The sequence below is a fragment of the Henckelia pumila genome, chromosome 2 (assembly GCF_033568475.1).
Source record: "Henckelia pumila isolate YLH828 chromosome 2, ASM3356847v2, whole genome shotgun sequence".
Lineage (NCBI taxonomy): Eukaryota > Viridiplantae > Streptophyta > Magnoliopsida > Lamiales > Gesneriaceae > Henckelia > Henckelia pumila.
The window spans coordinates 93330569-93352736 of record NC_133121.1 but is presented as its reverse complement, the minus strand read 5'-3'; the positions used below and the strand labels follow the sequence as shown (position 1 = coordinate 93352736).

Below are 22168 nucleotides of genomic sequence, written 5' to 3'. Positions count from 1 at the left end.
ATTAAACAAACAATACTATATGTAACCCATCATTATTTTCGAGTATAAGATACATTGTCGCATATATAACGAAAAATTCCTTAAATTGTTGAACATAATTACCACAAAGTTCTACCGCAGATAGCAAAAAGTAACGCATTGATTTTCCCTGACCCAAATCGAGCAATAACGTTAAGAGTAGGTAGTTTTTAATGCTGCCAATTTAATGCAAAGACAGATCATTAAATTAATAAACAGGATTAGATACCCAAATTAATTAGTTAAACTAAATTAAAAGAAGATTTAACGTATTCGGACCGATTCAGCGCGCCGCGGCTCGGGACAGGACAGCTGCCAAATAGAGCTTCAGACAAAACATGCTGACAACTCAGTCTCATTATCAACAACATTTTATTAATTGTTTTTCCACAAACCAATAAATAAATTAAAAAAAATGTTACATGTATAAGTTATACCGTTAAAATTATAAAATTATCTCAATATAAATAAATTTTCATTATTATATTTGACATAAATTTATAATTTCAATAGATTACACACCCAATTATACAATTAAAATTACGATTTGCCCAATAAATAAATAATAATAAATACATCCATGACCTCAAAAAGCCCACTCAAACGTGCAAGCTGGGCATTGAACACAAATTTTCAACTCCCTCACCTGAATTTTTCTTCTTCTTTTTAAGCCATTCTAGGAGCTAGAATCTGCAGATTTACTGCGAATCATCGTTGCTCTGCTTCGATTTCTGCAGTTGGCGGTGTCTGGAAGCTCCGGTGAGCTGTGGTACCTCGGTTTTTGAAGGATTTCACCGCCGGGAGTTGCGCCGGAAATGTGGGAGCTACGGCCAGTTGCTTGCTTGTTTTCGGTTCTCCTGGTTTGCTCTTCGGCGGCGTTGGTTGCTGCGCAGAGATCTAGATGGCAAACTATTAAGGGTACGAGATCTCCATTGTGTAGCAATGTCTGTGCGTTTTTGTGAGCTGTATTTGAGTTTATCTGCATTTTCTACTCCAGAAATAAATCATTTTCCATCTGCTTGAGAAAGGTGGATGTTAAGGTTTTCTTTCTTTTATTTGGGCACTCATTTTGTCTTTGGCAAATCTATAATTGGAAACTGGAACAAACTTGTGCGACTCTTTCAGAAAATTTGTGTTTTATGTGAGCATGGATGGTTTTCCAAGGCAGATAAATTTTCACCTGAGGAAGGTAGTGTTTAGAAATGCTTAAAAATTATGATTATGAAAATTTTGTAAAAGAAAACTTGAGTCACTTTTTAAAGGATTTCCAAACGCTACCTAAAAGGCACCTTAAAGTTGATGACTTCCGTGAATCTGGATAATCGTGTTTTGATTCCAAAATCCTCTCATGATTCAAAAAATGGGAGTGTCCTCGAGTCAGATGAATGAAACTTGTCTTCATGGAGTCCGGCAGATTGTCAGCAAAATGTAATAATTCTGCTAGTTGTTAATTTGCACTAACTTGTGTATGGTGTATGTTATCGCAGGAGATCAACCTCTGGTCATTGCAAGAGGTGGATTCTCTGGGATTTTCCCAGATTCCAGTTATTTAGCGTATGCACTTGCGGTGCAAATTGGGTTACCGAATTTGCATGTATGGTGTGATCTTCAACTTACAAAAGATGGATTTGGAATCTGCTTTCCAGATATTATGCTACAAAATGCTTCTGACGTGGGAGATGTTTACCCAAAAAGGGGCAATACCTACACTGTGAATGGGAACCCCTTAAAAGGATGGTTTTCTGTTGATTTCTCCCTTGATGAACTAGCGCCTGTCAATCGTAAGTTCGATTAAGCAGTCATCAATATGTTTTACATTGTCTATTTACTACTGGTGTTACTGGGTTATTTTTTTAATCTTGTAAACCAAAATTTTAAGCCAAAATGAAAGTATTAAGTTATAGCTTTGTAAGTTAGATGTTGCAAAAATTTTTGAAGCTCTTTTATACATGGGACAGTGATACAAAGGATTTTTTCTCGGCCCCCAAATTTCGATGGTAGACAAATGCAAATTCTCACAGTTGATAACGTGGTTAACCTTACAAATCCAGCAGGATTATGGTTAAATATTCAGGTAGGTGCTATTGAATCATTCTTGATTGCAAGCTTAATTTATATTATTTTTATTTTCAAAGTTCTAATTATTGTTACTTCACATCAAAACCTTGTGCAGCATGATATATTTTTCAGCCAGCATAATCTGAGTGTGAGAAATTTTGTTATTTCTCTTTCTAAAAGCTTGATTGTTAATTATATTTCGTCGCCGGAGGTGAACTTCCTTAGAAGTATCGCACCGAGGTTCAGATCGACGCCTACTAAGCTCATATTTCAACTTCTGGGGAGTGATGTTGTGGAGCCTTCGACCAATCAAACATACGGCTCCTTCTTGAGTAATCTTACACTTATTAAAACCTTCGCCGCAGGAATTCTTGTTCCTAAGTCGTACATATTGCCAGTGGACAACAGTCTATACTTGTTGAAACCTAACCCTCTTGTGCTGGATGCTCATAAAGCTGGTCTTGAAGTTTATGTATCCAATTTTGCGAATGATGCAACTTTGCCTTACGATTACAGCTACGATCCTGTGACCGAGTATCTCTCGTATATTGACAATGGTAACTTTTCGGTTGATGGTGTGCTGTCTGACTATCCCATTACTCCATCTGCTACCATAGGTAAGAAATAATCTCATATAAATTGTGTATGATGTTCTTAAATAGAAAATGCATTAAGCAAAGGCTCTCAAAAAACCCTTATTGTTCTGGCTTGCTTATTTTCACATGTTCAACATTATGACAATTTTTACATTACCATAATCTGCTATCTGAACTTCTGACTTTATTGCACATGGTCCTGCTTTACGAATTGCATCTCTTATACGTTATGAATCTATGATCAGCGTTTTGGGTTCTCCACTTATATTTTGTTTCATCTGTGTTTTTGGATTTATTTTGAAGTTTTTTTTATTATATATTTTTAGTTTATTAATTTCACTTTGGGGCAAACTGCATTTTTCCTACTCTTGATTTGGTAGTAAAACAAGCCAAAAAAATGAATAGAAGAAAAAGATTTTAAAATCCAATAGATGCCTCTTGATTCAATTGCATAACATCTCTATCTGGTAAAATTCTTATTAGTTGATATGTGCCGGCTAAACTTGTTAGATGAACCACTACTTGATGCAAATGAAACAGTGTCAAGTTTTCTAATGTAATCTGCACCGTGAACAGTGAACCGTTCAAGGTGTTAATACGTTTTGGATTGGAAGAAGTCAATGTCATGAAATAATAAATATCAATTCAGGATAGATATAAAGCGAGCCCGAAAATTGAAAGGTTAGGGTTTGAAATTCAAATTAAATAATTCCTGGTTTATGAGTAATAAATAATGTATTTTGGCGAGGGGCTAATTAAGTTATTTTATGGCTCTCATTCTTTCTTGTTTCTTACAAGTTTTGGATTTAATTATTTAGAGTATGTTATGGGTGCAAATAGGATTTTAAATTCCAATTAATCAATTCATGGATGATGTGTAATAATGTATTTCAAGTAGGGGCTAATCAAGTTTTTTATGGCCCTCATTCGTGCTTGTTACTTATTATTTTCAGACATAATCATTAAGTACATGTTATGGGCTCAATTAAATCCTATTTTAAGCTCATTTAGCCACCACACATGGAGTTCTATACCCGTAGACACATAGGTGAGAATTATTAAAGATCATATTTTATATTTTAGCAATAAATTGGAAAGGATTCTCTTCTGGTTAAGGAATTCATCAAACGTTAAAACCTTTATTAATTCCGTAGATGCCTAAGGTTTGTGCTTTAATCGAATTCAAAGATTCAGGCCGGAATATAACTATATTCTAATGTTTTTGTTCTTGTTTGCTTTGTTTAATTGAATTCAAAGATTCAGGCCCGAATTTAATCGTTTTTGTTTTTGTTCTTGTTTGTTTTGCTTGATTTTTAAACCCAGGGCAGATAGTGTTTTGAAATATGTTTCTTGTCTTATATTGAGTTGAATTTACAAAATAAACTTAAAATCGATGATGCTCGTGGCTCGTACTACTTAGAACATTGAATTTGCATCTCTAAATTAGTAAATAGTAATCTTTTTATTTCCTCATTTGGTGTTGGATGGTTTTTTTCTCATTGCAGATTGTTTTTCGCACTTGGGTCAAAATGCGAAAGTGCAAGGTATGCATTTATGCTTGCATTTCTTTGGTATCCAGTTGGAAATGTCCTTTTTTATTTCACTTGGTTTCTGCATAACGCTTGTGCAACTTTTGAACTGTCCTTATTGATAGCTTTGCTTTACCCTGCCATAATTTCAGTAAATTTTTCGATTATCTCATCTGAGGGAGCAAGTGGGGACTTTCCTGGTTGTACTGATAAGGCATATGGCAAAGCTGTATCAGATGGTGTGGACATACTTGATTGTCCTGTTCAAATAACAAATGATGGGATGCCTTTCTGTTTGGGATCTATCAACCTCAGAGACAGAACAAATGTTGCCGAGTCAAACTATATTAACCGCGCAACAGATAACCCAGACCTTGGTATTGCGAGTGGAATTTTTGCTTATAATCTCACATGGACCGAAATCAGTGGCTTGAAGCGTAAGTGAACTTGTAACTGATTTAGTATTACTGCAAGTTAGTTAGAGATAATGCACATACTTGCATACGGAATGGCTGACTTCTAGAGCTGCTAAGTTAATAAGCTTGGGGGTTTAGTTTCAAACCGTCAGTTATATAAATGTTTCCCATGAAGTGAAAATAGACAGAACTTAGTTACGAACTTGAAAACGGCAATTTTTTTATTTGAGGTTTGCTCCAGATTTGAGATCCAAGGAGCATATGATGCTTCATCAAGACAATTGCCCATCTTTTTAGTTGGATTAACTTCTATTAATTATAAAGTTTCTCAGTTACTAGCATATCCTAAGATATCAGCCATCTTAATATTCATAGAAGGATGCCTGTGTGAAGTTGCTCAAAGGCATGTTTTCTTTGAATTGCAGCTGCTATTTCCAATCCTTACACAAATTTCTCGCTGTTCCGAAATCCAAGAGCCAAGAACGATGGGAACTTGATGCAACTGTCTGATTTTCTGGTATTTGCAAGTAATGCATCTTCTGTATCTGGAGTCTTGATCAGCATAGAGGTGAGTGTAATCATATAAGGCTATATTTGGTACGGATGATGGGAAAAATAATATATAGATTAGTAATGTATTATAATAAAAAATAAATAAAAAATGATAGTGAATATAATATTTGATTTGATTGATAGATTATAGTTGATTTGATTTGATTGATAAAATTTTATATAAAAATGATAAATTACTATTTTATCCTTTTAATATTAAATAAAATATAAATAAAATTATTTATAAGGGGTAATATAGTAATTTGAATTTAATGATTTGATTGATGTAAGATAAATAATTAATAATTTGATTGATGTAAAATTATAATTAAAAGATAGATAGATAATATGATGAAAAGAACGTAGGATTAGATAGGGTAAATCTATACATGGATTATTAATAATCCAACCAAACATAGCCTAAATGGTGCTGGATCTGAATCTGTGTTTTAACGCCTCCGTCGGATTCAAGTGTTGAAACGTAAAAATAATCTCTAGTGAGCAAGTTAATATTCTTCTTATTAGATATTATGTTGACCTGCAATGAATTTAGAAAATGCAGTCACTAAAGCAATGTGTTCCATAATGATGCACAACCGTGCAGATATGCTTAACATGTAATATCAAGATCTTTATCGACGTGTAGGCAAACAAAGCGTGCGAAATAAAACTATCCTTAATTAAATAAATAATGTTCCGCTCAGTAATCTTACAAAATTCACTTCCATGAGTTGACTTGTTGCCTGTTGGGCGGATCTCTTAACATAGCCAATATGTGCACAATCTTTTGTGAAACATTAGTGCTCCAAAGAGTTCTGACTTCTTGGAAAACATGACTAATGTCTCAACGCCTTTGTTCTTTTGCCCATGCCTATTTTGATATGAATTTCTTAAGTTTTTAAACTATCATTCTTGTGGGTTTATAACTTGATTTATTTGGAGGGGATGAATGATGTCATTTGTTTTTACTATTCTCTTATTTAATATTTCACCCCGACTCTCCAGTCTTAAGTAGAAAACTTTTCTATTTTGACAATAATTCTGAGAAAGAAGGCATTTCATTTTTATTCCTTCGAGCAGAATGCTGCGTATTTAGCTCAGAACCAGGGACTAAGTGTAACCGATGCAGTTTTGGATACTTTGAGCAAATCTGGTTACAGGAATCAGAAAGGAAAGAAGATTATGATACAATCTAGCGATAGTGCAGTGCTGAAGAAGTTCAAAAGCAGCAGTGATTATGAACTTGTTTACCAAGTTGATGAGGACGTTCGCGAGATTTTAAACTCAACCATTTTGGAGATAAAGAAATTTGCTAGCTCAGTGGTCATTAGTAAAAGATCTGTCTTTCCAACTGATCTGGCCTTCCTCGTGGGTGAAACAAATGTTGTGCCAACATTGCAGGCTTTTGGTCTACCCGTCTATGTCCGATTGTTCCGAAACGAGTTTGTATCTCAGCCATGGGACTTCTTCTCTGATGCATATGTGGAGACGAACCAATATGTTTCTTATATGGGTGTTAATGGTGTGATCTCCGACTACCCTGCTACCGCTGCTAAATACAGAAGTAAGTTCAACCTTAAATGCTTATATTTCCTCCTCTTCTTCTTGTTTATTATTTGAGGTTGTGATTTTGTTATACATACATTGCTAGTAAATGCTTGTGTCTTCATGTTCATCAGCAATGCATTTGCATATAACCATTATGATTGGGATGTTCTGGCTTTTTTAATGAAATTGAATTCATTGAATAATGGACATAGAAGAAATATTTAACACCAGTCAAATCATGATCCTGTTGAAACTTCTTATTTGTATTTGTTCACCCGTAGCCCAATTTAATAAAATGGTCGACTGCACATCCTTAAAGTTCGTTATTATTGCGTAACCAATCTTTATTTCGTTTGACTATGGATCACTTTATATTGAATTTTCTTCCACTTTGAATCGAACTTTTTGGTCTGATGTACAGGAAACAGATGTTTAGGGTATAAAGATTTACCCGCGTACATGACTCCAGTCCAGCCAGGAGGCCTTCTCCCACTTATGTCAACTATGCCTCCAGCTCAGGCTCCGAATCCAGTCCTTACAGAGAGTGACATCGTCGAGCCTCCTCTACCTCCTGCCATAAAGCCGGAGGTGAACACTGGTGGTGATGGTTCTACGGCACCTGGACCGACCACACGGAATGGGCAGTCTTCTGTGGTGGCCAGCACGGTCCTGAGTGTCATTGCTATTGTTCTTGCAGCAATTATGCTATCCTGAGATTATGCACGATTATTGACCATCGACCCCTGCCTATTTTACATCTGATATTGTTGAGCTTCTTACACGGCTAGTGAACTCGGATGATCATTTCTCCTGTCGATCGATCTTGTAGGTATTATGGTTTTTGGCCAATATATATGATTTAATTGGATATCTTCTTAGTTAGGGAATGGAGTTGTTTAATGTGTGGATGTTAATTGTTCTTCGTTTACTGTGGACCTTGTTTTCCGTTGTAAATTTTGTATTAATAATTATTTTGGTGTGAATTCATACTTCTTTAGTTCTGTCGTTTGAGTATGCCCATCATTTAGAATTTCTACATAAATAAAATTTTAAATTTTGGCTGCTAAAAGTTACACAATTTTGCATTAGGGAAATAAATGTTATTTAAATTTAGCTCTACATAATATAGAAACTCCTATTTTATTCGTGCGACGACATGTTATTTTATGTAATTTGTGATAAAAATATAATATGTATGAACTATTGGATAACTAATTGAAATACAAATAAATTGATTATAATATGTACAATTAGAAAACAAAAAAAATTAATTTCAAAATTTTGAAATAATTCATTAGTACAATAATTTTCGTCGACTTTTTCTAGTTATTTTTATTATATATCGAAATTTTAAGATCACACACTTTTGATTAAAAATACATAATAATATCAATATGCTGGTATTCAATGTACCAAAAATTCACCTTGACATGTGAATTTGAAAAAAAAATAAAAAATATATATATTTTTTCAAAAAAATTACATATTTAATTTTTAAAATTCTTTTTAACATTTTATTTTTGAAAATAGTATATAATCATGATTGTGTATATTATTTTTGAAAAAGTTTTTTCTTCATTGCTTTTAACAATTTAATTATTTTGATTATATACATGTTCGGATGAAAAATCATTATATTTTAACGAATCATTTTTTCTGGATTATATTTTTCTGGATATTAAGTTTCGAAATCTCAAAAAAAGTTTATCGTAGATCATGTTTTATTTTGTTTTGATATTTTGTTTAAAAATATAAGGTATTCTTTTCATTATTTTTTCTTTTCTCACATATTTTTATTCATAACTACACCATTTGATCATCAAATTTTTGTTCAAAATTTCAAGAAAATATCCTAAATTGTAAGATGTTTGACTCAATAGGAGAAACTAACATTTTTTCATGATATTATTTAAATAATTTTATATCGTTGAAATGTGATATTAATTGGATTTTAACTTTTCTTTTGGATTTTGCAATGAAACTTAAATTTATAACATGACACGACGACTTCATTATTTTATACTATCCATAAATTTCACATTTTTTTAGAAAACAATTTTATTCAATACTATTATTTTAATTTTATCCCGAGGAAAAAATGAGTAAAAAATATTATACTATTGAAGACCAAAATTATTCTTATTTTTGATGCAAACAAAATTAGCAAATAAAATATTATACTATTTGATGTTATGGGATATATCCCGAGATATCGTCTAATATCTCGGGATATATTTATTTTTTCGCATGAACTTAGATCGGGATATGTGATAACAAGCATATTATTGGTGGTAAGTGATGTCCTGCAATTATTATTGGATATGGGCCTCGCATATATTCACTATCTACAATCGGGCTTGGACTTGTCAGTATTATGTGATCATGGGCCGCATCCAATCAGATCATGGGCCTTGCCCTTTGAGTTATGGGCTTACACTAGGGACTACACGTCTGACATGAACACACGTTCTCAACTATCTGAAGGACTGGGAAGTTTTATTATATAGACTGTTCTCTTCTTGATGACTGGTAACGTGGGAAGAGACACTTTCTTCCCCGTGATGTTCTCTCACGTTTTCTTCTAGTTTTCTCCCATGTTTCTCTGCCTGACTTAGGCATCGGAGGGGTCATGCCGAAAAAAATCCTGGCGCCCCTAACCTGTTTTTTCCATGACTTTCAGGCAAACACAGACGAAGAATACACACGCTGGTAGAAAATTTTTGGGATATGACCATTGACGCCCGTATGTGGGAAATTGAGTTTGAGACGTGGATTGAATTTCTCCTTTTTCTTTCTCCCACTGAAAAAGAAAAAGCGTAACTTTAAGAGCTTTCTTCAGCTCCTTCCATCAATTTTTGTTGCTTTCTCAAGCGCATTTGATCGATTTTGTTGCTTAAATCTCGAATTTTATGGCCCATACCATCATGGCATCTCCTGCAGCTCGAAGGGGATTCATCTCTCTCGTTCTTTCTGCTGCTCAATGAGATTGCGAATCTGAGCAGATTTAAGGTTCTTGTATTTTTATCTGGTCATTCGGTTTGCTGCTGTGTTTGGGGTTGCTTGGGTTCGGCTTTGGAGTGTTTTTGGAATTGTTTGTAATGCGTTGGAGTCATTTTAATCACTACCCTGCTGCTGCACTTCGGGTTACATACTTATGCCCGCCAAGTGCTTGAGTTAATGGCTTCTATCACTGCCGTTCGAGTGCAGGGGCAGAACCCAAAGCATTGTTTCATTGGAAAGAATTTTGGTCCAATGCGAGTTGATCGAATACGGGTTAATGAATTTATGTTGGCTCTATCTGAAATGTTTATGCGAACATGAGTAAGATTTCAGTTCGTTTCTGCCTTTTCAATGGATAGAGGTCATCTATTGGAGACTCTCATCTCTTGCTCATCATTGACTTGCAACAACAGATAAGTATTGCTTTTACAATGCTTAATTATATTAGGACTAGTATGTAATTTATAGAGATTGCATATCACATCAAGGGATATACTCACCGAGTCATGCATATATTGGTTTGAATTCATGAAATATGTGAGACATAATTATTCAGTACCTCCAAATTTATACTGAATCTTCAAAAAATTCCAACACAAGGATCTAGGAAAGTCAAGCATGTGATTTGTACTTTTCGCATCTTGATCTAGCAAGATTGAGATTTTGGAAGCAAGTGGCCGATTGACTTGAATTTTCATTTAAAAAAATCAATGTGGTTGAACTTGCTCAAATGGTAGTGGAATTCCTCGTGGAGCAATGTTCCATTTTGTGTCATTCTAGCACATACTTTTGATTGCCCAATCAAATAATTTTGTACTGCTTCATGCTTTAACTTGGAACATATTCGACTAGTGGATTATGATTTTAAAGAAAACTATGACAAATTTTAATGGCACAATTTAATATGCTCGGTGTCTTTTTCTCGAGCTCATGTTAAATCATTTTTATTCCTGGGATAACTTGGTATTAGCCCGACATCTTGCTGGTCAGGCGTTCTCGGTTCCTTGATAGCAAGCTTGGTACAGCTTAACGAAGATAAGTTTTCTTACTTCATCATGTTAATACAATCCAATATTGGACAGAGCAATTATGCTAAATTGCTCAAAAATATGAATTTTTTATTGGGTGAAATCTTATACCGCTTCATATCGAATATTCTTGGGATTTTATGGATATGAGAGGCAGGGTGTTTGGCGATGACTTTCTTATATCTCTGGCTCTGCTTTTACAATATTATATCGGATTTCTACTACTTCGTATTTTGGCTGGATATTGTTTGCTCGGGTTTACCTGTCTTGCGTCGATGTTACTGCTCCGGCGGACAGAGACAACGGTGGTCTATTCTAGCGGCTGGGTTTTGGGTGCTTCTGTGCGCTCTACCTGGGATTGATCTTTGGATGCTTACGAAGTCCTCTTAGTTGCTATTCCATCGTTCTTGTTGTTGTTTTCTTCCCCCTTGCTCACATTTTGTGCAGGTTGCAAGGTAAGGGCACAACAGCTTGAGGAGACATTGGCAAGAAAGTTAGAACCCTGCGCCGAGCTTCTTTTCGCGAGCTACAACTTTTCTCAGGCCGGTCTCTCTTGTTTGGGCGTGGGTTGAAGCTAGAAATTGAAGTCCAGAATTTTTTACGGGTTCCTAGTTGCGAACTCGTGGCTAAGGGCTGTCGAGAAACAAAACTTCAAATATTCTTGGGTTCTCAGAATCTGGAGTTCACAGCAAGATAAGTATTTCTACATTATCTAAATTTATTCACATATAATATGACAAGACTATCTTTCATGTGACTAACAAAATAATATGGATTGGTGAAAAGGACAAGAAAGGCCGATTGAATGCAATTAATTAAATTGCATATTGGGGATATGGTTTGGATTTAATTATTTACGCCATTATGTTAAGCCAATGCATTTTGTAGGATCGGATATTTATTGAAGGTGCTAGGTGGGTGAGACTACTGCCAAATTGGTAATTATTTGATTAGTCATTCTCGTGTTTTTGGATAGTGCAAAAGTCCAATTTATGTGGCACAAGAATTTGACTTTTTCAACTTGTTCTATATATCTTACCTCATTGGCTGAGTGGTGCTTAAAGATTATCGGTATTATATTTCCCAAATCAATAAGAATGAATTCATGAAAATCATGAAATGCATCGGAAAATGAGAAGTGGATCCACATTCATGAGATAGGCTGCACGTGCAAGGATTCTTTTTTGCCTTGTTCTCATGTTTTCTTGCACGCACATTGAGCCTCGGCATGCAATCTAGCAGTAAGCCTCGCCAGGATTCATTTATCGGGCATGCAATCTGCAGTAAGCCCCGTCAGGATTTATTACTCGGGCATGCGATCTAGCAGTAAGCCCTGTCAGAATTTATTACTCGGGCATGCGATCTAGCAGTAAGCCCCGCCAGGATTAATTACTCGGGCATGCGATCTAGCAGTAAGCCCCGCCAGAATTTATTACTCGGTCATGCAATCTGCAGTAAGCCCCTACAGGATTTATTACTCGGGCATGCGATCTAGCAGTAAGCCCCGCTAGGATTTATTTCTCGGGCATGCGATCTAGCAGTAAGCCCCGCCAGGATTTATTACTCGGGCATGCGATCTAGCAGTAAGCCCCGCCAGAATTTATTACTCGGGCATGCAATCAGCAGTAAGCCCCTCCAGGATTTATTACTCGAGCACGCGATCTAGCAGTAAGCCCCGCTAGGATTTATTTCTCGGGCATGCAATCTAGCAGTAAGGCCCGCCATGATTTATTTATCGGGCATGCGATCTAGCAGTAAGCCTCGCCAGATTTATTTCTCGGGCATGCAATCTAGCAAGAAGCCCCGTCAGGATTTATTTATCGGGCATGCAATCTAGCAGTAAGGCCCTGAGATCTTTATTTAAAGTCCCGGAGTTTCAAGGCCCGGGCAGTCATTTAAAAGCCCATGGCAATATCTCCGCCATGGCAGTCCAGAAAAGCCCATGACACTGTATACGCCATGGCATCCAAAGTCCGGGAGGTTCTAGGCCCCGGCATCTATTCAATCCCAAGGCATATATAAGCCTTGGCATTATATAAGCCCGGGAGGTTCCAGGCCCCGGCACCCATTCAAGCCCAAGGCATATATGCCCTTGACATTATATAAGCCCGGGAGGTTCCAGGCCCCGGCACCCATTCAAGCCCAAGGCATATATAAGCCCTTGGCATTATATAAGCCCGGGAGGTTCCAGGCCCCGGCACCCATTCAAGCCCAAGACATATATAAGCCCGGGAGGTTCCACGCCCCGGCATCCTACAAGCCCAAGGCATATATAAGCCCTTGACACTCTATAAGCCCGGGAGGTTCCATGCCCCGGCACTTACAAAGCCCAAGAGATTCTAACCCTTGGCACTCTATAAAGCCCGGGAGGTTCCATGCCCCGACACCTATATAAGCCCGGGAGGTTCCAGGCCCCGGCACCCATTCAAGCCCAAGGCATATATAAGCCCTTGGCATTATATAAGCCCGAGAGGTTCCAGGCCCCGGCACTCATTCAAGCCCAAAGCATATATAAGCCCTTGGCATTATATAAGCCCGGGAGGTTCCAGGCCCCGGCACCCATTCAAGCCCAAGGCATATATAAGCCCTTGACATTATATAAGCCCGAGAGGTTTCATGCCCCGGCACTTACCAAAGCCCGATGCATTCGGCACTACAAGTCTATTGACTTGGCATGAGAGATTATTTGATCATTTACTCACCAACGACTATATCGATTCAACCTCGAGGATTTTATGTTCTTCAACAGTTATTATATTAATTCGACCCCTCGTCAAACACAAGTCCATGGCCATTCTCTCGGCCTTGCATGCATGGAATCTTCTTACCTGACTGATCGATTCAGGAGGGTGATTGGTGCATTCTTGTCTAAGTTCATGGAGGAAGTGAACAAATCGGGACAGCGAGTGGTGACTCTAGCCCGACTTCTTAAGGGGGGTGTAGCGATGTTATGGGATATATCCCGAGATATCGTCTAATATCTCGGGATATATTTATTTTTTCGCATGAACTTAGATCGGGATATGTGATAACAAGCATATTATTGGTGGTAAGTGATGTCCTGCAATTATTATTGGATATGGGCCTCGCATATATTCACTATCTACAATCGGGCTTGGACTTGTCAGTATTATGTGATCATGGGCCGCATCCAATCAGATCATGGGCCTTGCCCTTTGAGTTATGGGCTTACACTAGCGACTGCACGTCTGACATGAACACACGTTCTCAACTATCTGAAGGACAGAGAAGTTTTTATTATATAGACTGTTCTCTTCTTGATGACAGGTAACGTGGGAAGAGACACTTTCTTCCCCATGATGTTCTCTCACGTTTTTTTCTAGTTTTCTCCCATGTTTCTCTGCCTGACTTAGGCATCGGAGGGGTCATGCCGAAAGAAATCCTGGCGCCCCTAACCTGTTTTTTCCATGACTTTCAGGCAAACACAGACGGAGAATACACACGCTGGAAGGAAATTTTTGGGATATCATCACTATTGAAGACCAAAATTATTCTTATTTTTGATGTATTATATGTTATTTTCTAATTTTGTTTGCATCGATTTCCATGTTATAGTTTAGATTTGAAAATAAAAATCACAAAATAGTAAATTTGTTGAATTCGTAAAAGAAGTCAAATATGTTCATGATATATATAAAATTTTAAGAACAGAAAGGATTTTATAGTTGTAAAGATGATAATCGAAAATCAAAATGAAATTTAATTGACTATCATAATCGAATCCGAAATTAAATTTTTTTATATTTCAATTGTCCTGAGATTAAAAGTTGAATTAATTCAAATTTTGAAAAGTCTTATAATGCACGAAGTGTTATATTGTAATTAAATATTAAAATCAATAAGTGTAAGTGTTTGAATTTTTTTATTGATATAATATAATGAATATGTTTAAATTTTAAATGTTATTATAAAGAAATTTTATGTGATTTGAGATAATTCACAAATAAAGATAGCATCATATTTTATCAAATTATTTTTCAACCCTTATATTCAATATTTTGATTGAGTAGAACGATCACTAATAAAAAAAAATAGAAAATTATATTTAAAAAATCAAATATTTATTTATCTATCTAAATTTTACAAAAAAAATAATTTTTTTTTAAAAATTCAAAATTCTTGTCATTAATAAAATAAATTATCGATTAAAAAATTAATTATTTTTTAGAACAGTGAAAAAAAGATTAAAATAAAATTAATGTTAATAATAATAATAATAATAATAATAATAATAATAATAATAATAATAATAATAATAATAATAATAATAATAATAATAATAATAATAATAATAATAATAATAATAATAATAATAATAATAACTACTACTACTTACAGACATACACTATATAAAAAAATTCAAGATTAAATTATTCAAAAAAATTGAAAAACAAAATATTACACGAAAATTCTAATATTTATTTAATATTTTAGAGAAGACGTGAAAAAAATATATGAAAGTTATATAAAACTCAAAATCATTACCAAAATTAAATGAAATGATATAAAAAATGTAACATTTAAGTGTAGAATTATATTTTCAATTAACTGATTCATATTTAAATTTTTTTAAAAAAATCGAAAACGCTTAACACTTCATTATGTTTTTATTTTATATTTATTTTTAAATATTTATTGTGACAAATATAAATATATATCTAGACAATTCATTTTTTTTTTATAAATTGTGATTAACCTTTTTATTTTTGACATATTTTTTGCACAAGAATCTTTGTATTCTTTAACTCATATTAAATTATGAAATCCAATTACTTCTATTCTTTTAACTCTATTATTTTTTTAAAAAAAGTAACTTGACCATGTATGCAAAATCCAAGACATCAATTCATTGTCTTGGAGTGTTTGTCAAAATATAGTTGTCAATAATTCATTTTCTCCACAATAATTTATTAAATTTATTTTGAGAGAACCTTGTTCTTTTTGACATATTTTTTAGCACAAAAATCCTCCTTGCATTCTTTAACTCATATTAAATTATCAAATTTAATTACATATATTTTTAACTCTATTATTATTATTATTATTTTTAAAAAATAACTTGATCATATATACAAAATCCAAGACATACATTCAATTTGTCTTGAAATATGTGTCAAATATTTGTCAATAATTCATGTTGTCCACAATATTTTATTATTTTCTTCTATCATTAATTGTTTTTCCTATTTATAGTATTGATGTTTAGGCGAGAAAAAATAAAGTTGTTATTTTTAGAGACTTGTTTACTTTTATATAGAGTAAAATTCATTTTGATACATGAATTATGATAAAATGTTAAATTGGTACATGAACTATTGAAAATGGTTTAATTGATACATGATCAAGTTATAAAGTCAATTTTACCCGTTACCTAAATTATTTTAAAGTCCAATGTTTTTGTTAAATTAAAATAAATACACATTTTATTCTTCAAAATTATGTTATTTCAAATATACGCATAAATTTATATTTATTTAAATTTTATATTATAAAAAAAGAATTGCACTCATTGTGGGAAAATCATTATAATTATTAATTAATAAAAACACACACACACATACACACATGTATATACCAATTGATAAATTATATATTCAAAATAATCTATATTAAAAGATATATAATAAATGAGTTTTTCTCTTTATCTGTTATAATATTACTATTTATATCAATAAAATTAAAATATGATATATATGTATATATGTGTGTGTGGGCGCGCGCGTCTTTACATTTATAAAATACAAATATCATGTTGAATACATTTTTGGATATATGATATACAATTTTTATTTTATAGTATAGTGATTAGTAAATATGAATATATTTTTACAATTTTAATCAATAAAATAATTTAATTTAAAATATAAAATATATATATAGATGCATGGGAAGTGTGAATTTTTCAAGGAAAAAAATTGCATTTCTAGTTTAAATTATTAGAGATTAAATAGTTAAAAGTCCGATCTTTTTCCAATACTCTCTAATAAGAAATAACTATTTTATTGGTAACCAAAATATATTATTTCTTAAAATAGACAAAAAGTAACAATAAAATATAATCTGAAAAATCACGAGGCAAACAGTAGATGATTTTTTTATAAATAAAATACGGAAGAGTATCTTTTTTTCTTATTTCCAGTAAATGTCAATATACAATAGTACCATTAGCTTTCTGACCTTCGGAGTTATTCCCTCACTAATTTGGATGCCACGATACAGTTGGGAGTTCTTGAAGTCTTCAAGAGTTAACTTTGATCAATTGAACAGTTCAAGTGTTTATCGGGGCTGCTGTACCAGTTCGGCAGGTCCGTGGCGCCTTGCATTTACCTATTATTAACTCCATGGCTTGCGCTTAGCTTAATAGCTTGGGATTTCAGTCAAAGCATCAAACATGTTCAAGGATGCTGAGACGCCCATTTATGAGAAGTCTAATGAGAGTTGCAACATCATATAACTGGTAACCCGATCAGGTGACTGCGTGCTAACATGTACCCGGGGAGGAATGGTTAAGCATTGTCCATTGACGTGGATATCTGATCATACACTCAATTCCCGGTATATCAGTAGTTTCCCCGCTCTTTGAAAGAGAAGACTCGTGCACTGACTGGGACCGGGAAAGCGCTGGCAACAACGGAAAGGAAGGGGTCCATGTAGCTGCTGCGCCCGCCCCCTTCTTAGTCAATGGGACACAGCAGGTTCGGCATCTACTACAAAAGAAAGAGAGAATCCACTTCAGATAACCACGCCTCTGCTAGGCAGCGTGTGGAATGGCCTCGTCGGACCTTTTTTTTTTGGATATATAATCCAAGTCGAGAGTAGAGTTACGGGAACAGCCGTCTGATGGAAAAGAAAACTACATCACGTTCTGTTCAGAGAGTGCATGTGTGTAAAGGAAAAAAAACGGCTAAGCTGAGTTGAACTCCTATTGAAACGTTCTACAACTGCTGGTATTGATTGTACCTGTTCAATTGCTGTATCTCACAACCAATCTAGTCTCTTGGTCCTTATTGAGATGAACGGTTCAATGCCCTATACATTTCTAATTACAGCAGTGGTTATCCTCTTACATCCGCTTTTGCCACTTCATCACTAGCGCAGAGCTCTCTCTCTCTGAGTCCTTTGCCTTAATTATCACTATACCATGTCTTCTTACAACTTAAAAACATCAGAAGATTTCAAGAGACTAGGGATCTCGATCTGCCAAGGTTTTTCTCCAGAGCATACAATGAAGTGGGATAACTGATGGCCTTGTTAATCAATAAATAATACTTGCATCACTTCCCATGTTTCTTTCTTAAACGTTCTTTGACAAAGTCACTTCGAGCTTTGATCCGAGCTTGTTGAGGAGCAGCATTTACATATGACAAATGCAAGCCTACAGCAAACAAGGAGCCACCAGCGAGGAAGAAAGCTACAGTTGCTGCCAATTTCCTTGGTGTTGACGGGAAACACGAAACCATTGGATGATCAGTGCTTTTAATTATCCTCAATAAAAGTAATTTGATCCCATCAAACTGGACAAGAAGATGGAATGCATCGTCACTCACATTGCACATGAAGAAGAAATGCCAAGGGGCTCACAACACCGGTTGAGAACCAATGACTAACCAATGACTAATATTTGTGAGGAGGTAAAAGTTCCAATTTAGAAAAACCATACACATCCCAAGTTTCTTCAGCAAAAACATCTCGACCAAGGGTGTGGGCCTTATAGCCTTTTTTTCAAAAAAAAAAATGAATATGCTAAGGAACATTTGGATTCAAGTAATAGGTGGATTAGAGTTCAAACTAAAAGTACGAAGTTAATCAAATTGTTTGGATACTTTGGACTTCAAATGATTGAATTTTAACTTCAGTAAAACAAAGCATTTCAACATTTTCAAATGTCTGGGATTGCTTCAAACCTTTGAAAATCATTCCTCAAACAAAATTATTCAATCCGAAGAAGATCCGAGCGAACACTTTATATTTCACCACATGAAAATCAGTAGATTCAAAAACCCCCAAATATCATATAATCAAACAATAAATAATCTAAAACCAAAATCTTGGAAAATGAGTTTATGTGACAAACAAAAGAGTAAGTGTGATCAAAATTATTCCAACGGAATTCGTCAAACAATAAAGATTTACCTGATATCAGCTGGAAACAAGCGGATTTCAGCGAAACAGCCACAGCCAATTCCCAAGTAAGATCCGAGCCAGTCTCAAAAATAACCCAGGTCAGATTGAAAATCTATATCCATCTTTCCGAATTCACGCACGCCATTGCAAAATATTTTTGCATAAATTTTAAGAGGGAAAATGGTTGTTGTAGGGTTTGAGAGGTAAATTTAGGGATTAACATGCCAGTGTATAGAAAGGTAATCCGTGAGCTGATATACTTCCGTACTACTGCTGTGTTTTAGGAGTTTATATTAAAAACAATTTTATTGAAGGATCCGAGCCCGGTCGTCTAATCTGAACCTAAATGAGATTTATTTGTCACGTTATTATATTCGTAATTAGTTTTGAACTTTATATTTCTTACATAAATGGAATAAAAAATAGCAAAAAGTTTTTATAACACACTTTCAATAAAATATTACATCCATGATCTAACGATTCTATGAAATCTAATATTTCATATATATTTTATAAGTAATTGGATATTAAAGTTATATATACCCCATAAAATCTCATACACTAGCAAAATTTTCATAAGAGAAGGCTATGATACGTTTAGCTTGGGTGAAATTAAGTGGATGTACGAACCGACTGATGTTTAAGAATCAGCGAATGAGTTGTGGTTAGGGGTGAATGCCACTCGAACCCAAAGCTAGCTGGTTTTCCACGAAATGCGATGCGACGGAGTAGTTGACTGGATATTTAGGGATAAAAACTCTGTTTCGATGTGGATCACGAGAAAAATGCTCATTATCTGACTTATATGTTTTCAAGTGAGAGGATTAATATTTAATGTAAGAAAAACTTAAATGAATATAGTATTATAAAAACCATGGGTAAATTAGCATCCAGTCCCTAAACTCAAACACATATACATGTTCAGTCCCTTATAAGAAATAAGTTGTTTAAATTCTCTGAGCCCACATCTTTTTCTTGGATGAAAATTGGTACAAAACAATGAAAATATTGTACAAATACAAGATATTCTAGCAATAATTGTTCAGGGTATAAAATATTGGAATATATCTTTACATATATTGTGCATATCTTTGTATATTTGTTTATATTTGTTTTCTTTTATCATTATCTCTTTAGGTTGTATATAAATATACGATGTATCATTCATTGATGAAAAATATCAGAATATATTTTCTCATACGCTTCTACATGGTATCAAAGCCTAAGGCTTACGCCACTAAACCTAGCTTCTAGCCGCCGCCGCCGCCAACCTTCATCGTTTTTTTCCCTTCGCCGGCCACCTTTATGGCTACAACCACCAATACGGCCGCTGCCCTCAACACTCCCGTCTCCTTCAATGTTGCTGCTCATGCGCCCTTGAAGCTGACCTCTTCTAATTACCTCTCATGGCGTCTCCAGTTATGACTCTACTCATTGGCCATGATCTGATCAGTTTCATTGATGGCTTTCACCCATGTCCTGATCGCCTCATTACAGTCTCCGATATTCAGGTCGCCAATCCTGCCTATCATTCCTGGATACGACAAGACCAACTTATTCTGAACATCGTTATTGGATCGTTGTCTCCATCTCTGATCCCATTCATTGCCACCGCACGCACTGCCTTTGATGCCTGGACCACGCTTGCTAACACATATGGAAAACCATCCCGTGGTCGCATCACTCAACTGAAAACCCAACTTCGCTATCCGGTGAAAGGTTCCCAATCTATCACTGAGTTCATGCAGTTTATCAAAACAAAGGCTGATGAACATGCACTCATGAATGCCCCTCTTGATATTGAGGATCTCACTATCAAGGTTCTGCATGACCTTGATGATGATTACAAGGAATTGACTCATGAAATTCAAGCCCAGGACTCTGCCATCTCCTTTGAGGAACTTCATGAAAAGCTTCTTAATCATGAGGCTCATCTCCTTGCCCGCACCGCCTCTCAGATCACTCTTCCGGCTACTGCTCATGTTGTGAATCGCTCGGGCCCCAACAACCGCCGGCCCCAGGCTGGTCATACGCCGGCCGGTTCCCGTCCTGGCGATGCCTGGAATTCTCGGCCACTGCCCCTGCCGAACCCTCAGGCCCTGGGCTCGCGTCCCTCACGCCCTTATTTGGGCCGCTGCCAGCTATGCAGCCGCCAGGGACATTCTGCTCGGCGCTATCCTGACTTCCAGTGTGCGCCCACTACGACTACTGTTCCTCTTGCTGGTCAGCCTCGCAATGTCTCTGGCTTCCCTGGTCCGTCGACTGCTGCATACACCGCTGCATCTCCTGCTTCGTTCGACTGGATATTCGACTCTGGAGCCACTCATCATGTGACGCCTGATTTTTCAAATTTATCCTTGCATGCTCCGTATGTTGGCTCTGATGACGTTGTTGTTGGTGATGGCACTGTGCTTCTTATTACTCACACAGGTTGTCTCTCACCACCCTTCCGTTCTTCTGATCTCGTATTTCCAAATGCTCTCTGTGTTCCCTTCATTAATAAAAATCTCCTATCTGTCTCTCAACTGTGCACAACTAATGATGTTATTATTGTTTTTTCCTCTCATGACTTTCAGGTGAAGAATCGTCGCACAGAGGCTACTCTTCATCAGGGACCACTTAAGAGCGGAGTCTACTCATGGTCTGCGTTGAAAGAGTGGGTGCCCGGTTAGCCAACTTGTGGCTAAGGGCTTTTATGACTCTATGTATAAAATAATCTTTGTTTAATATAATTTACATTCATTAATGGCATTTTCTTTGTCTTTCTTCATATTGTTATATTGTGATATACTATTGTTGTTTTGATAAAGACCTTGAATATACTATAGTGTAAGTAAGATGAGATAGTGAATAAAGAGAGATCACTATTATGAAACACATCTTATTGTCACTGTATATTCTAAACAGTTCCTAGTCAATTGAGCCGTCCGCTAATAAGGATAAGGATCGCTCGAGATTAAGACTAGCATTTGTGATGCCAAGTACCACGTTTCATTGGTAATGGACATGGAGATGTTCAAACCATGCAAATGGATATTCATATGATGAATGATCGAACTACCCTATTTGGACTTTCCAAGTGGTTATCACTTATCGAGTGGATAAAGTCCGCGGTTTTGGTTGTACACCATTAGTCCTTACTACTTGAAACATCATTGAGACTCTATATGCTAGTACTGTACTTTGACTCGTTTACCGACTCTATTGGGGTCATCAGGTGTCGGGATTGGGTACAGTTACGACACATATAGGAGTCAATGCTTTGTTGTCAAGGATTC

General features: G+C 35.5%; 2 protein-coding genes across 2 annotated transcripts; one reads left to right on the top strand and one right to left on the bottom strand.

Annotated features, from left to right (window-relative positions):
* Positions 1–608: 608 nt before the first annotated feature.
* Positions 609–7714, top strand: LOC140880092 (glycerophosphodiester phosphodiesterase GDPDL3-like). The gene is made up of 9 exons (XM_073284195.1): positions 609–936; positions 1506–1799; positions 1977–2092; positions 2192–2693; positions 4178–4216; positions 4354–4638; positions 5043–5185; positions 6250–6733; positions 7139–7714. The coding sequence occupies exons 1-9, from the start codon at positions 834–836 to the stop codon at positions 7429–7431; spliced, it is 2259 nt and encodes a 752-aa protein (XP_073140296.1). The 5' UTR covers positions 609–833; the 3' UTR covers positions 7432–7714.
* A 10094-nt stretch (positions 7715–17808) lies between these two features.
* On the bottom strand, positions 17809–19133 carry LOC140883660 (uncharacterized). The gene is made up of 2 exons (XM_073290216.1): positions 18900–19133; positions 17809–18280 (listed from the first exon to the last, which is right to left on the bottom strand). Exon 2 carries the CDS (start codon positions 18224–18226, stop codon positions 18041–18043), a length of 186 nt encoding a protein of 61 aa, XP_073146317.1. The 5' UTR covers positions 18227–18280; positions 18900–19133; the 3' UTR covers positions 17809–18040.
* Positions 19134–22168: the final 3035 nt, after the last annotated feature.